Below are 14,139 nucleotides of genomic sequence, written 5' to 3' on the forward strand. Positions count from 1 at the left end.
CAGAAGGTTCCTCTGCCCATCCCCAGCCTGCTGAGATCCCTCTGAGGGGATGCACAGCGACCCTGGTGGGGAGGGATCGACCGCCTCATCCAAGTCATTGATGAGCAAGTTCAATATTAGTGGGCCCAGGAGAGAACCCTGGGGGACACCAGTAATGACAGGCCTCTAACGAGCCCCTGTGCCACTAATTACAACCCTCTGGCTTCTGCTGTTCAGCCAGTACTCAGTCCAGCCCATTGTCCACTCCTCCAGCCACCAGTGTCTGAGTTTCCCAAGGAGGATGTTGCGAGAGACTGTGTCAAAAGCCTTGCTGAAATCAAGGTAGACAATATCCACTGCTCTCCCTTTGTCCACCCAGGTAGATGTTTCATTGTAGAAGGCAATCAGGTCGATCAGGCATGATTTATCTTTAGTGTATCCATGCTTACCATTCCTGATCACCTTTTTGTCCTTCCATGTGGGGAAGAGGGGACCTCCAACATGAGGTACTCCATCACCTTTCCAGGGATTGAGGTGATTCTGACAGGCCTGTAGTTCCCTGGGCCCTCCTCCATGCCCTTTCTGAAGACCAGAATGACATTTGCTTTCTTCCAGCCCCCAGGCACCTCTCCTGATCTCCATGACCTTTCAAAGATAATGGGGAGTGGCCTCACTCTGGTGTCCACAAGCTCCCTCAGCACTCATGGACACATCCTGTCAGGGCCTAAGGACTTGTGGATGTCAAGTATGCCCAGGTGTTCACTAACCCAGTCCTCCTTGAAAGGAAAGTCTTGCTAAGGTGTCGCTGCAGGCCCCCAGCTGGGTCATAATTAGCATTGACTCCATGATTTCAGAAGGCCGATAATTGCTTTGTTATATCATCTTATATTATATTATACTATACTATTAAGAAATTCAGTAACCCTTACAGCCAGTCTGATACAGCTTTGACCTAATTGGTCAATCAATCCAAACACCATCACCAGTGTCCAATTAAGAAATCACCCTTTGGTAAACCAATCTCCACAACACATTCCACATGTTCACAACAGCAGGTGCAGCAAGTAGAGATAAGAATTGTTTCTCATTCTTTTCTCTGATCTTCTCACAGCCTTCCCCAGGACAATGCCTGGGAAAGTCTGTGCCTGCTCTCTGTGGCCAGAGAGCTGCTGCCACACTAAGGGATAGTCTTCCTTCCAACATTCTTTTAGCCGGGTCTCCTGGGCCAGAGATCCCTGAGGGCTGGTCTTGACCAGTACAGACTGATGCAAAGAAAGGCACTCAGGAACTCTGCCTTCTCTGCATCCTCTGTTACCAGGGTCTCCCCTCTATTTAGGAACAGACAGAGACACATCATCTTGGTTTTCCTTTTGTAACTGATGTATTTAAAAAACCTCTTCTTGATGTCCTTGCTGTCCTTGCCCAGATTTAATTCCAAGGTGGTCCTTGGTCTTCTTTGTCTCATTTCTAATTACTCCAACAATCTCTCTATATTCATTTTAAGTGGCCTGAGCCTGCTTCCATCTCCTCTGTACTTCCTGCTTGTGCTTGAGGAATGACAAGAGTTCTTTGCTTATCCACTCAGGTCTCTTGCCCCCTTTGCCCAGTTTCTTGCTCACTAGGATGTATTGTTGAGCCTGGAGGAAGTGATCCTTGAGTATCAGCTTGGATCCCTTTACCCTGCAGGGCCTGTTCGCATGTGCTTCTTTCAAGAAGGTCCCTGGAGAGACTAAAGTTAGCTCTCAAGAGGTCTGTGGTTGTAATCTTGCTTGCTGCCCTGCTTTTTCCTCACCCCCAGCTGAACTCCACAATCTCATTCATACACAGTGCAGCCAAGGCTGACCTCAGGCTCACATCTCCAACAAGGCCTTCCCTGTTAGGGTAAGGTTGAGCAGCGTGCTGTTCCTTGTGGGATCCTCCGCTGCCTGTGACAGCAAGTTGTCATCAGTGTTTTCCAGGAACATCCTGCACTGTGTTTCTTCTCTAGCTGATGGCAGGGAAGCTAAAGTCCCCCACAAGAACCAGGTCCTGTGACTTTGAGGTTGCTTTATGTTGCCTGTAGAAAGCCTTACCTACTTCTCCTCTTGTTTAGGTGGCCTCTAGCAAACACCCACAGGAATGTCACCCTTACTTGTCTGTCCTTTTATTCTGACCCATAAGCTCTGGACTCGCTCATCATCTACCCCAGACAAAGCTTGACACATTCCAAATGTTGCCTGACATAGTGGTCAGCTCCATCAGTTGAGTTGGAGTTGACCAAGTCTGAGGCACCCAAGGGATATAAATGTCTCTCATGGCCATCTGTTGCCTTGTTCTACAGGCTGACTCTGTCTCTGGAAGAAAAGGATCTGAGTCTCAGAACCCTGGAAGAAAACAACCTGGCCCAGATCAATCAGGTGTCACAGCTTCGTTCTGCCCTTACCCAGGCTGAGGAGCTCCACTCAGAGCATAGAAGAGAAATGCAGGAGCTCAACACCCAGGTAAGCTGTGCAGTGGCATCCTCTTCTCCAGGGACACACAACAGCACCTTTGGCTTGGAGGCCCCAACCTCTTTCCCCTGCCAGCAGCACGCACAGCTGCCGTGTTCTGCCTGAGGCTGCTGCTGCACGCTGAGGCCAAGGCTGGATCTGCTGTCTGCTGCCGAAGTTTTCCCCCGTTCTCTCCCGGGTCCCAGCAGGAAATCTGGGAGGGGAGCAGCAGCAGACTCCTCTGGAGCTTCTCTGTCCCTCAGTTAGCAGTGTTGTCCCAGACAGAGTTGGTGCCTGTGCTGGGCACTGAGCAATGTGGGGACACAGAGGTGGCTATGGCAGGCTGGGCAGGGCACTTCCAGCGCAGCCATCTCAGCTGCTGTTCAGAGCTGCAGCCTCAAGGGTGCCCATTGCCTCCCTTTCCCTCTTTTCTCTACATTTGTCTCCATTGGAATCCTGGCTTCTGTGCAGTCTGGTTTTGGTGTGTTTTTGCTTGCAGTCATTTCTCCTTTGTTGCTCTCCCTACATCCCACTCTGTGGCCTCAGGAGCAGCCCTGTCCCTGAGGCTCTGTGCATCCATCTTCCAGATCTGGGCCCTGCAGGACACAGTGCTGCAGATGGAGGCTTCCCAGGCAACTCGAGAGAAGCAGCTGCTGCAGGAACTGCAGGAGTCTCGAGCAGGAGAATGTGCTTTGAGGGACTCTGTGGACGTGCTGGAGGCTGAGGTGTCTGAGCTGCGTGTGAGGCTCCAGAGCTCTGAGAACAGAGCAGAGGCCTTGGCCACACAGTGTCAACAGGCCAGTGGTGCCCACCAGGAAACACAATCCCAGCTGGACAAACTGCTCTTGGTTCTCCACCACATGATCAGGGACAGCAGAGACTTGGTCACTTGGAGCTCAGGCAAGTGTGGGAGGCTGGGTGAGCAGGTGTGGGAGAGCAGGTGGAGTGAGGGGGTGTTCCTGGTCACCCTGGTATCACACACTCACCCTGTCAGTTCAGGCTGACTCAGGCCTTGGGAAGTCTTGACAGCTTGACTTCCCTGTAGACACACAAGTCCATGTTTGTATATAGAGAAATGATCAGAGTCAGAAGGGAGAAGGGACCAAGTCCTGTCAAGCCCATGCAAGGGCCAAGTCCATGTCAAGCCCAGGGCCCATGCAGTTGTCTCTGAGGCAGTGCTGACATTAGTGGTCATCGGAATAATGTCATCCTGTGACACACATCCTGCTGCAAGGTGAGCTCTAGGACAATGACAAAGGCACCTCCTCCTAGGTAGAGAGGCCTTGTTCTTTGGAGACCACTGGATTCAATCTTGAAACAGAATGTCTTCTCTTTTCAGAAGAGGGTCATGTCCTGGGCCTAACTGCTTCTCAGGCCGGAGATGTCCCTGCAGAGCTCACAGTGGACAGAGTGGCAGCAGCTCTGCAAGACCTGCAGCAGCACCTGGAACATTCCCAGAAAGATCTGGTAATGTGTGTCCAGTGCACCCAGAAATCCTATCTTGCTGTTGGGCTGCTGGACAAGCACAATGCCATGCCAAGGCCAGGATGGGTGTCAGTCCTTGTAGGGGAGTTGGCTCACTGGCATGGGGAGGAAGGAGGATGACAATCACATCTACAGTCCAGCTGCCCTCTCCCACATAGCTATTTCTGCTTTAGTGTTTGTAGCCCTTTGTCTCCTGCTAGCATTGGCAATGACATGTGATTCTGATCCTCTTATCTCTTCCAGAATGATGCAAGGAAGAAGATACAGGCCTTGGAGCTGGAGCTGGGCACAGGGCAGGATCAGATGGACAATCTCAGAGCCAGCAATCAGGAGCTGCAGATACAGTTGGATGAAAGTCGGGCAGGTACAGCTTCTCCTCTCCCACCCACTGCCCCATCCTGTCTCTCCAGTGGGATTCTTTGATGCCACATAGAAAAAAAGGCAGAGGGGAAAAACAACCAGCAGGAGATTTATCCATCCAAGTGCCAGTGAAGGCTTTTTCTTGAGAAAGATGCTGTGGCTGGCAGTGCCACCTGGCTGTGCCATGGCTGATCCCGTGCACAGCTGGAGCCTTTCAGGTGCCATCTCTGTGCTAAGGAGCTGTAGCTGGATGCCTCAGCTCGATTCCCCCAAACTCCAGGCCCTGCCAGAGCCTCCAGGCTATTGGCCTCTCTGGAGCAGGGCTGCACAGGCATCCCCTCGCCTTTGTCTCTCTTGGGTTGTTCACTCTGCACAAGGCCAAGAGCAAACACACTTTCCTATCCCTCTGAAACTTGCCCCTTTCATTCCTGCTTTTTTCTCTGCCTGGAAGTTTCCTTCATTTCTGTCAGCTTTGGAGCCCTTGTGGGCTCAGGGCCTGGCAAACTCAGGCAGGCAGAGAAGACAGTGTTGTTGTCTCTGCAGGATGCACATCAGTTTGCCTTTGCTTTGCTTTTTCCCTTCTCCTTCCCCTTCCCTGCTGCAGCAATGTTGAGGGCAGAGCACCAGAAGACTTCTCTAGAAACTGCCTTGAAGGAAGAAGCCATTGCCCTGCAGGAAGAGGCTGTGACTCTTCGTCAGGAGGGGGCATCTCTGCAGAGGAAATTGGAGAGCCTGCAGAAGGAAAGGAAGGATGTGCTGGTGAGATTGGCAGATGCCACAAAGGGCCATTTCCTAGCTGTGTTTGCACATTCTGTTAATAGTTCTAAGGAGCACCTTTTTCCAGTTAAACTTTTCCAATTGCATTCTTCTGAATAAGGAGGAGATGATGTTGTAGTCATGCCAAAGCCCATTAATGCTGAGGCTGCTGATTTTCCTCCATGCTGGGCTTCTGTGCCGTAGATGCTTTAGTTCTCAATGTCCACACTGTCTCTATGGACATTGCATGGTTTGGGGAATTCCTTGTGTCCAAACCCACGTTCGTATTTCTAAATATCTGGATCTGGAAGGAGGGGTGAGAAGACCAAGTTTGCTGTTAATAGAAAGGTGTTTGGCCTTGGCCATCTGAGAGCAGCCAGTGGGGAGAGAGGAGAGGAAAGCCAAGTGCTGATCCACACCAGGACGTGTTGCCTGCAAGGGGAGAACTCCTCCTGAGTGGCAGCAGAGAATGACAGACTGATCTGGCCATTGCTGCTCCAGGAGAGGGCAGTGGGGCTCTCGGGGATGGAGCCGTGGAAGCTCTACACAGGAGAGCTGGAAAACCACTGCTGTCAGCCCAACCCCAGGGAAGGAAATGCTGGGGGTGTTTGCTCTTCCCTTCCTCCCTGGTGGAGAGCACATCCTCGTGGCATTGCCTAAATCCTGCTTAGCATGGACTTGAAATCCTGGCTGCAGTTCTGGCAGCTCCTCCCCAAAGGAGCACTGGAGTGGAGCTGCAAGAGGTCGGGGAAGGGCAGAAAGGAAGCTGGGACAGGCTGAGTGAGCTGGGAAAGAGCAGCATCAAGGGGAGAGCCAGCAAAGGTCTGCAGCATCCCGAGGGGCAGAGAGAGAGGGGCAGCCTGTGCCTGCCTCTGCAGCAAGAGTCCAGGTCTGGTCTGAAAAGCAAACCGAGAGAGGGAATGAACCTTTTTCCCCTTGTTTTGCAGCATGAACGGGACAGGCTGTACGCAGATAAAGAAAAACTAGAGTACGAGATAAAACTTCTGGAGGAATCAGTCGCAGCCTCTGAAACCCGAGCAAATACAGCAATAGACAAGAATCACTCCCTTGAACAAGAACTCCAAACCGCCCTGTCCATATTAAAAATTAAAAATGAGGAAGTGCAAAACCAGGGGAAGAAAATGGAGATTCTTCAGAAAGAGGCAGCAGAGACCAATGCTTTGCAGGAGCATCTCACTCGTGTGACTGCCATCCTGTCAGAGAGGGAGGAAGAAATGAAGTTGTACCAAGAGCAGATTAGAATGTTGGAAAAGCAGAAAGAAATGCATAAAACTACTCTTAATCAGGTTATTAAGGACATAACAGAGAAAGAACAGAAGGTGGAATCCCAACAGGAACAGATACAGGAGCTGGAAAAGCAGCAAGAAAAGCAAAGGATTGTTTTAAGCAAAATGAGCCAAGAGCTGGAAGAGAAAGACCAAGAGATCAGATCCCAGCAAGAACTAATAAGGGAGCTAGAAAAGCAGTTAGAATTGCAGAACTCTGCTGTCAGCAGGGTGAGCAAAGAGCTGGAGGAGAGACACCTGGAGATCAAATTCCAGGAGGAGAAAATAATGATTCTAGAACAGCATGGTGCAGTACAAGTCAGAAATCTGCTTGTGGATCTTGATGATATGAAAGGAAACCTGAAGGAGAAAAGGTTGGAGCTTCTTTCTCTGACTCAGCAGATTCAAGAACTGGAAAAGGAGAGAGAAGATGTGAAATCTCTAAATGCTAGTCTTGAACACCTCAGGACTGTTCTTAAGGACAGAGAGAGTGAGTGTGACACTCAAAGGGAAGAGTTAAGGCTCTTGCAGCAGCACAAGGAACAGCAAGACAGGCATCTGCAAGAGCTTCTTGGTAAAGTAGAAATCATGACACTTTCTTTAGATAAAAAAAATCAAGAGCTTGAGTCACAACAAAAGCAAATGCAGGAAGTTGAAGAAGTCATGGAGATGCAGTTAAAGACTGTCCGTGACCAACTGGAGCAGACCTTAGCAACCTTAAAAGAAAAAGACAGACTTATGGACATCCAAAAGCAACAAACAAGGAGCTATGAGGAAAAAAAAGAGGAACAGATTAATGTCTTGCACAGAGACTTAGAATACTCTAGGACAATATTGAAAGAAAAGGATTTAATGATTGAATCTCAGAAGGAACTGATTGAGACCTTCCAAAAACAAAAGCAAGACTCTGAACAGCAGAAGCAAATTCTGCAGTGTCTTCAAGTGGAACTAAAGGAAAAAGAGCAGGAAATTTTGTCCCTTAGAAAGCAATGTGAGGCATGCAAGGAAAAGGAGGAAAAGCATGAAGCTGAGCAAAGAAATTTCCATGCAACAACACTGACTCTGAAAGAAAAAGAAGACAAGATTTGTGTTCTGGAGGATGCCATCACAAAACTTCAACAGCAGAAGGAAGAGACAGCGGTGCAGACTAAAGCCATACTGCAAAAACTAGAATACACTGAATCTTCCCTCGAAGCTAGAGATCAAGAGATTGTGTCTTTGCAAGAGTATGTCCAGGACCTTCGAGAGCAGAAGGAGGTGGCAGGCAAGCAGGCCAAAAGTCTAGAGCAGGATCTAGACAAAGCAAGCCAGATATTGAAGAAGAACAATTTTGAGTTCCTCAAGCAGACAGAGCAAATGAACACGTTCCAGCTTCGTGAAGAAAGCATGAAAGTAGCACTAACATCATGCCAGAAGCAAGTGACTCTACTTGAGGAAGTGGTGAGGAAGAAAGATGAGGACAATGATGCTCTTATGCAAAAACTCCAGCATGTAGAAGAAGAACTGAAGACTTTGCAGAATCTCCAGCTTAGGCTAACTGAGAAGAATGAAGAGGTTAGACATAATGGAGAGCAAGAGCTCCTGAAAGAAGCCTTCCCTGAGAGAGAAGGAGAGATCAAGGCTCAAAGTGAGCAAAAGCAGTTAGAAGTGGAAATAAGAGCTCTTCGGGAAGATCTCCAGCATGTTCAGCAGACTCTGATAAAGAAGGATAAAGAGATCAAGTACCAGACAGACAGAGTCAAGTATTTAAAAAATACTCTGATAGAGAGAGAACAAGAGCTTAGGAGGCAGAGTGAACTCCTGAAAGAATTAACATTGGCTTTACAATGGAAAGATGAAGGGGAAACCCTAAAGAAACAAATCCAAAAACTCCAAAAATGGGAGGAAGAAGTAGACAAGAGAAAAATTCTCCAGGAGAGAGACCATCTCTTGCAAAGGCAGAAGGAAATTACCCAACAGTTGGAAGCTGAGAGGGAAGCCAATGGCGAAGAGTTGGAATGTGTGGCTGCTGTTTTGAAGCAGAGAGAAAGCAGAGAACATGAATGGAGAGAGAATGCTCAAGTCCTGAGTGCTGCACTGAGCAAGAGTGACATGGCCAATGGGAATCTGAAGAAAGAAATAACCATCCTGCAGAGAATGATTTCAGAGAGAGACACAGACCGATTTCATCAACAGGTAGGCACTGGGATTGACCTTCAGTGCACTCCAGTGTCCCTGAATCATTCCAGTGCTGTTTCCCATGAAGAGGTGGGTCTCTATCCCTGTCAGTCCAGGCCTGCTTGGGTAAAGCAGCCCGGGCTGCAGCAGGCAGCCTTGTCTGTCTGCCTGGCTCCAGCCAGAGACCATTGACTGCCAGGTTGTTTCCTGGCTCGCCCAGAATGACTGATCCAGCTCTGGAGCTTGCTGTTCAAATCAGCTCCAGGCCAGAAGCTGGGCATGGGGAGCTGCTTTTCTTGTGCCCATGCAACACGTGGGGGTTTGGATTTGGTGTGGGAAGGAATGGAACAGATGAGCAGAGCGATGAACTAATCTGAGCAGAGTTTTGTACCAAGGACTGAACAGCAGCTGCACTGCTGATGCTTTGAGGATGTTTCCTGAGATGGAGATTTCTGAGTGACAGCTTTTCTAGTGTATTAAAAGAAAGGGAATTCTTTTATTGCCTGGTCAGGTTAAATGCTTAGTTATGCATTCAGGACATGTTTGTACTGCAATCCAAAAATCACGGAGGCAAACTTGTGTGTATATTTCCAAAATGAACTTATTTAGGTCCTGCTAGTGGAACAGCTGCAATAGCCTGTGCTGCAGCTTTGCCAAGAATTTGCCTATATTCTGGTTTCCATTAGTATATTGGCATGTAAAAAATGCTACTAAGAAAACACTGTATGTATGCATTATACATTTACTTATGACTTGAGAAATATTATTTGCAGCCTGATCCAGGATGCTGACAAATATTGAGAGCTGTTGATGGGAAGTAAAGATATGACAAGGGCAAGAAATGTGAAAAGAGCATGAGATTTCAGTTACATCCATGTAGGTCAGGTATGCAAGAAAATTCAGACAGTGGCATCCACACAGATTGGTTTACTGCTGATACCAAGACTGCATTTATAGGGGGTCCAAGGAGCAGTTCATGTAGAAAGGCACAAAGGAGGAGGAGGTGGCTCCTGACTAAGTTCCAAGCAATCCTTATGGCCTGATTGATAATGTGGTATTTTCAAAGAGCAGTTCTGTATGAGGATGTAACAGGTAAAGAGAATAGAGAAAAAAACTGTAGTGTTTTATCTCTGCAGAAATGCATGCTTTACCCACACCTTGCATGTTTGGTTGTTTAAGGACCGAGAGTAGAACTGTAGGTAAGAGAATTTACAGTGATGATCAAAGAGGATGACCAAAGATGGTAATTAACTTCCCCAAGAGGAGTAAATGTTTAAGTATTCACAACTGACAACAAATGGTTGAGAGTGAGAGGTGGAGACACTACAGAGCTTTGTAAAACCATGAAGTGTCTGGATAGGAAATTAATGCTTCCAGTCTCTGAAAACCAGAATGGGGAACACTGAAAAAAAAAACTGTCAGGAAGCAGATCCAGAACAAAGTACTCAATTCTCCAAGGGGATTTGGAGGAGGGTCCCCAGAGAGAGAGTGTGTTGTTTTGGCCTATGGACAAGGAGAAGGACCTTAGCACTGTCCATTCCTGCTATGGTCACTCTCCCCAGTGTATTGATTCTGACACCCTTCTAACCTTTATGTGGCACCAACTCATGGAATCTCCTCTCTGAATGCCCAGCAGGCTGTTGCTGAAGGGGAGCAGCTGTCACGGCTGTCAGAGAAGAGACTCATGTTGCAGAGCCTGGAATGTCTGCAGCAAGCAGTTGCAAAGCTGGAAGCTGAAAAGATGGAGCTCAAGCAACAAAACACTGAACTCAGGAGGACTCTCGAGCAGGTAAATTGGGCTTTCGCTGCCTCTGCAGAGCCTCAGGCTCCTCTGGAACTTGGCACGTTAGCCCAGGCAGTGCTTTGGAGAGCTCTGCTTGTTTCCTCGCCTCTCCCTGTCCCTGCTGTGGGCACACCCTTTTGTTTGTCCTCTCTCTTGGGGCAGCCCATGGCTTTCACAAGGGCACCTTCACTCCGCTGCCTCCCTCCCCGGCCCTGTGTCCCAGCACACACACTGGCCCCTCTTGCACAGCCCCCAGCGAGAGCTTTTTGCCCCCAGTGTTGTCTAGTGCAATTCAGGGTCTCAGAGCAGAGATCTCCTTGCCATGATGTCCGGAGGTCCTTTTGCTCCATGTTTGCTGACAGGTTTCTGTGACCCTCTCTCCCATCCAACGTGCAGGTGGAACACGAACGGAGGAGACTGAAGAGATGTTTTAGGGGTCGGTTACTCCCAGATGCCTCTGAATTTCCTCTCTCTGAGTCTGAGCAGTGCAAGTTGGCTGCTTCTAGACAGGTGAGAACAACATTTTCCTTGGTACGAGGAGAGTGGCAGCAGCCCTCCAGTAGAGACCTAATGGAAGTCGAATATTGCCTGTGGATGTGATCGAACAGACTGAAAGAGCATCCTTTCATTTTCTTCACAGGAGGAGTCTCATGCTCACTGCACTCAGCGCTTAGCTGAATTACAGAACCAGGTGAGGAGTAGGAAAACTTTCATCAAAGGCAGCTGTGGCTGTACTCACGGGCACAGCTGTGCATGCTGCTACAGCCTGAGTTCTGTTTGGCTCTCAGGAAGTGAATACAGCACGTGTTGTCAGTTGTGCACCTGTTGGCAACAGCCAAACATCCTTTACCTTGGTCTTATCTCTGACTTGTCTAAGATCAGGCGATGGGAGAGAGAGGATGAAATTCAGAACACTGGAAGTCACCTGAAAATATCAGAATCATAGAATCATAAAAGCTTAAGGTTGGAAAAGCCCTTTCAGATAATCTAATCCAACTATTAAGCCAGCATTGTCAATCCCAACAGTAAACCATGGCCTGAAGTGCCACAGCCATATGTTCTCTGAATATTTCCAGGGACAGTGATTCTACTACTTCCCTGGGCAGTCTGGACCAGGGTGTTCTCCTTTGTTGCCTGTTTCCATTTTCCCTTGACTCTGTAACAGTGGAGAGCTTGCATTTTAGCAGAAATCCAGGGTCCTGAGGCAATGCCAGAGGTTTATTATTCCACTGACCTTAGTTGTCCACATTGTGCTCTGCTCCTGTATGGAATGCTCTGAAGTTCGGGAGAGGGAGAGTTTGCTCCCTGTCCCTCAGCTGCCTGTCCAGCAGCTCAAGTAGAAGAGTCCTTCAGGAACTCAAGGGAGCAGCAGCTCTCGTGCTGAGGCACAGCCTGTGGAGAAAGGGCTCAGTGGCCCAAATGTGTGCTTTGGAAATCAGAGTTGGGTTCCTAAATCCCATCGGAACTCTCTCTAACAAACCTGTGGTGGCTGAGGGATGTACGTGGGAAGGCTTTGCCAGCCTTGAACTGGCCTTGTTGATCATCTGAGCTCTGTTCTGTCTGGGAGCCTGTTCCTTTCCCCTTGCCCCAGGGCAGAGGGCTGGTGAGGGCTGGAGTTGGAGGCTGTGTCTGCCCCGAGAGCCGGTACCGTGGGGCTGCAGGTGCTCCTGCCAGCGTGGGCTTGTCTGAGCCGGGCCTTGTGCCTCTTTCAGGTGTCCCTGCTGCAGTCACAGCTGGCCCAAGACCGACAGCACCGGCAGAACTACATTGAGAGCTGTGCAAGGACCAGCCAGGAGCTGTCAGACCTTCACGAGGAGCTGTCCTGCTCCTTTGCAGCTGTGCTCAAGGAGCCCAAAGCTGCTGTTCTGGAAGAAGAGACTCGGAAGTTGGATCGGTCTCTGAACCTTAACTCGGCACTGACATCCCTGGGCCATCAGTCTCTGGAGAGACAGCCAGAGCATCCAAGAGCCAGACCTGCCAGAAGCAATGATGACCTGAGGTAACAGCATCTCTGGTCTCCATTTGAATGGAACGATTTCTCCTAAGACAAAGAGCTCATGGATGTGAAAAATGGGATCAACTCCTTGGGGCAGGACTACTCCCTGCCTTAAACATCTGTTGGTTTCACATTCGGCTGGTGTCAAACCTCACCTTATGTTGAGGATTAGGATCTATGAAACATTATTTCATGAAGTAGATGATTTCTGGGACCAAAATGTGAATATGTGAGAACAACAACACAGGTAAGGAGAGAGAATGATGTATGGAGAATGAAGCCCAAACAAAAAATGAATAATCCTTGAACAGTAAAACTTATGAGTGACATCTGTCCAAGGGCAGCTACTTAAAAGAAAAGGACACAAAGAGTGCGCTACAAACAATTAAAGTAACATAACAGTTTGTGGTGTTTGCATTTGCAAGCATCTTCTAGGGATGGGCATTTTAATTTTTTTTAATAAAATGTTTTTCAGAAGAAAATTATACTCATTTTCACTGGCACAGTGAGGCTACTGCAAGCTCTTACACAATTTCCCTTCTTGAGGGCAGGGGTGTTCCCTGCAACAAGTAATGGGAATTTGAGGTGTGATCAAACAAAGGGGTGAAGAGTGCACAGCAGGGATCAAAATTCAGTGAGAAATGGGGCTGCCCTTCCCTTCTCCCTTCTCTTCCCTTTTTTCCTCCAAAGGATTGGTGGCTTTGCCCCAACAGCCAGCCCGAGGGACAGCTCAGCTGCTCTCCACAGGCTGTCAGTGCCCAGCTCCAGCCCTGCCACAGCCCGAGGCCACGGACACGTGGGGAGGGTGTCCTGGGCAGGGGGACCTGCTGTCCACCAGCGGCTGAATCCCCTCCTTCCCGTGCTGCCCACGCTGCTGGGAATGCAGCCCAGGACATGGGTACTTTCAGGGCCAATGCAGGGAGAGGTGTCCTCTGACTCTTACCCTTTCAGTCTTATCTTATTCTCTTAGCTTAACTGTCAGCCCAGCAACTCTGTATCTATAGGGTCTCTAGGTCATCTACAGGGTCCCTGAGGAGCTGGCCAGGCTCAAACACAGGTGAAGGAAGCCAGAACCCTCTCCTTGGTCCCCTCATACAGCTGCTTTCCTGCCCTAAACTCTTTTCTAGTTCCCCCAGGATGTGACAGATTGCAGGGAGGAAGAGTGGAGCAGGATGTGGCTGGGGCAACGTCTCACCTCTCACCACCAAGTCCAGGTGTTGCTGACAGCAGACCATTCTATCGAAGCATTGAAGGTGTAGCACTGGCAGCTGTAGCGGCCACTGTCACCTTCCTGCACGAGGGAGAGGTTGTAGTCACCTCGTTCCCTGGGGAGTAGCTGGGCTTGGATCTGGCCCTCCAGGTACAGGTAACAGCCGGTGCTGGGGTGTGTGGTGGTGCAGTGGAACTTCACATCAGCTCCCGGAGTCACCCTGTGCCCAGGCAGGACAGAGAGGTTGGGTCTGGGCAGACGGAGCTCTGTGGGGACAGGAGAGGGAATGAGAAGGTGCAGAGAGCTTTGATGTGCCAGGAGCACCCAGGATCTCTGTGAAGCCACCAATTGGCTTAGGCAGAGGTGAAGATGGTCCCCACCTCTCCAAGCCAGGGAAGAGGAGGAAGAACCCTGCCCATCATGTGGACATGAAAACCAAGCGGCTGTGTACATCTTGGTGTTCCCCTGGGGTGTGTGACGCCACAAGAGGGGAAACAGCATATCCCTCACCTGCACCACCATGGCCATACTCCTATTGCCAGGTAGCCCCGACAGCTGCATACCCGTGGCTATGGCCTGATGCTGCTGGGCCTGTAACAGTATCCCCATGTCCCTGCCCCATAGCCATGGTCCCTTCACCACCCATGAATGTCTTCCTG

General features: G+C 49.4%; 1 protein-coding gene across 1 annotated transcript in view; it reads left to right on the plus strand.

The window, feature by feature from the left end:
- CEP250 (centrosomal protein 250) overlaps positions 1–13,604 on the plus strand; it is a 28,196-nt gene extending 14,592 nt beyond the window's left edge. The window contains exons 22-31 of the mRNA XM_053993149.1: positions 2,300–2,459; positions 3,035–3,347; positions 3,787–3,914; positions 4,176–4,296; positions 4,897–5,051; positions 5,996–8,509; positions 10,125–10,280; positions 10,671–10,784; positions 10,915–10,965; positions 11,987–13,604. Coding sequence (XP_053849124.1) covers positions 2,300–2,459; positions 3,035–3,347; positions 3,787–3,914; positions 4,176–4,296; positions 4,897–5,051; positions 5,996–8,509; positions 10,125–10,280; positions 10,671–10,784; positions 10,915–10,965; positions 11,987–12,277 — 4,003 coding nt within the window. The 3' untranslated portion in view covers positions 12,278–13,604. The remainder of the gene's footprint in view (positions 1–2,299; positions 2,460–3,034; positions 3,348–3,786; positions 3,915–4,175; positions 4,297–4,896; positions 5,052–5,995; positions 8,510–10,124; positions 10,281–10,670; positions 10,785–10,914; positions 10,966–11,986) is intronic.
- Positions 13,605–14,139: the final 535 nt, after the last annotated feature.

Source organism: Vidua macroura, chromosome 17 (assembly GCF_024509145.1).
Source record: "Vidua macroura isolate BioBank_ID:100142 chromosome 17, ASM2450914v1, whole genome shotgun sequence".
Taxonomy (NCBI): domain Eukaryota; kingdom Metazoa; phylum Chordata; class Aves; order Passeriformes; family Viduidae; genus Vidua; species Vidua macroura.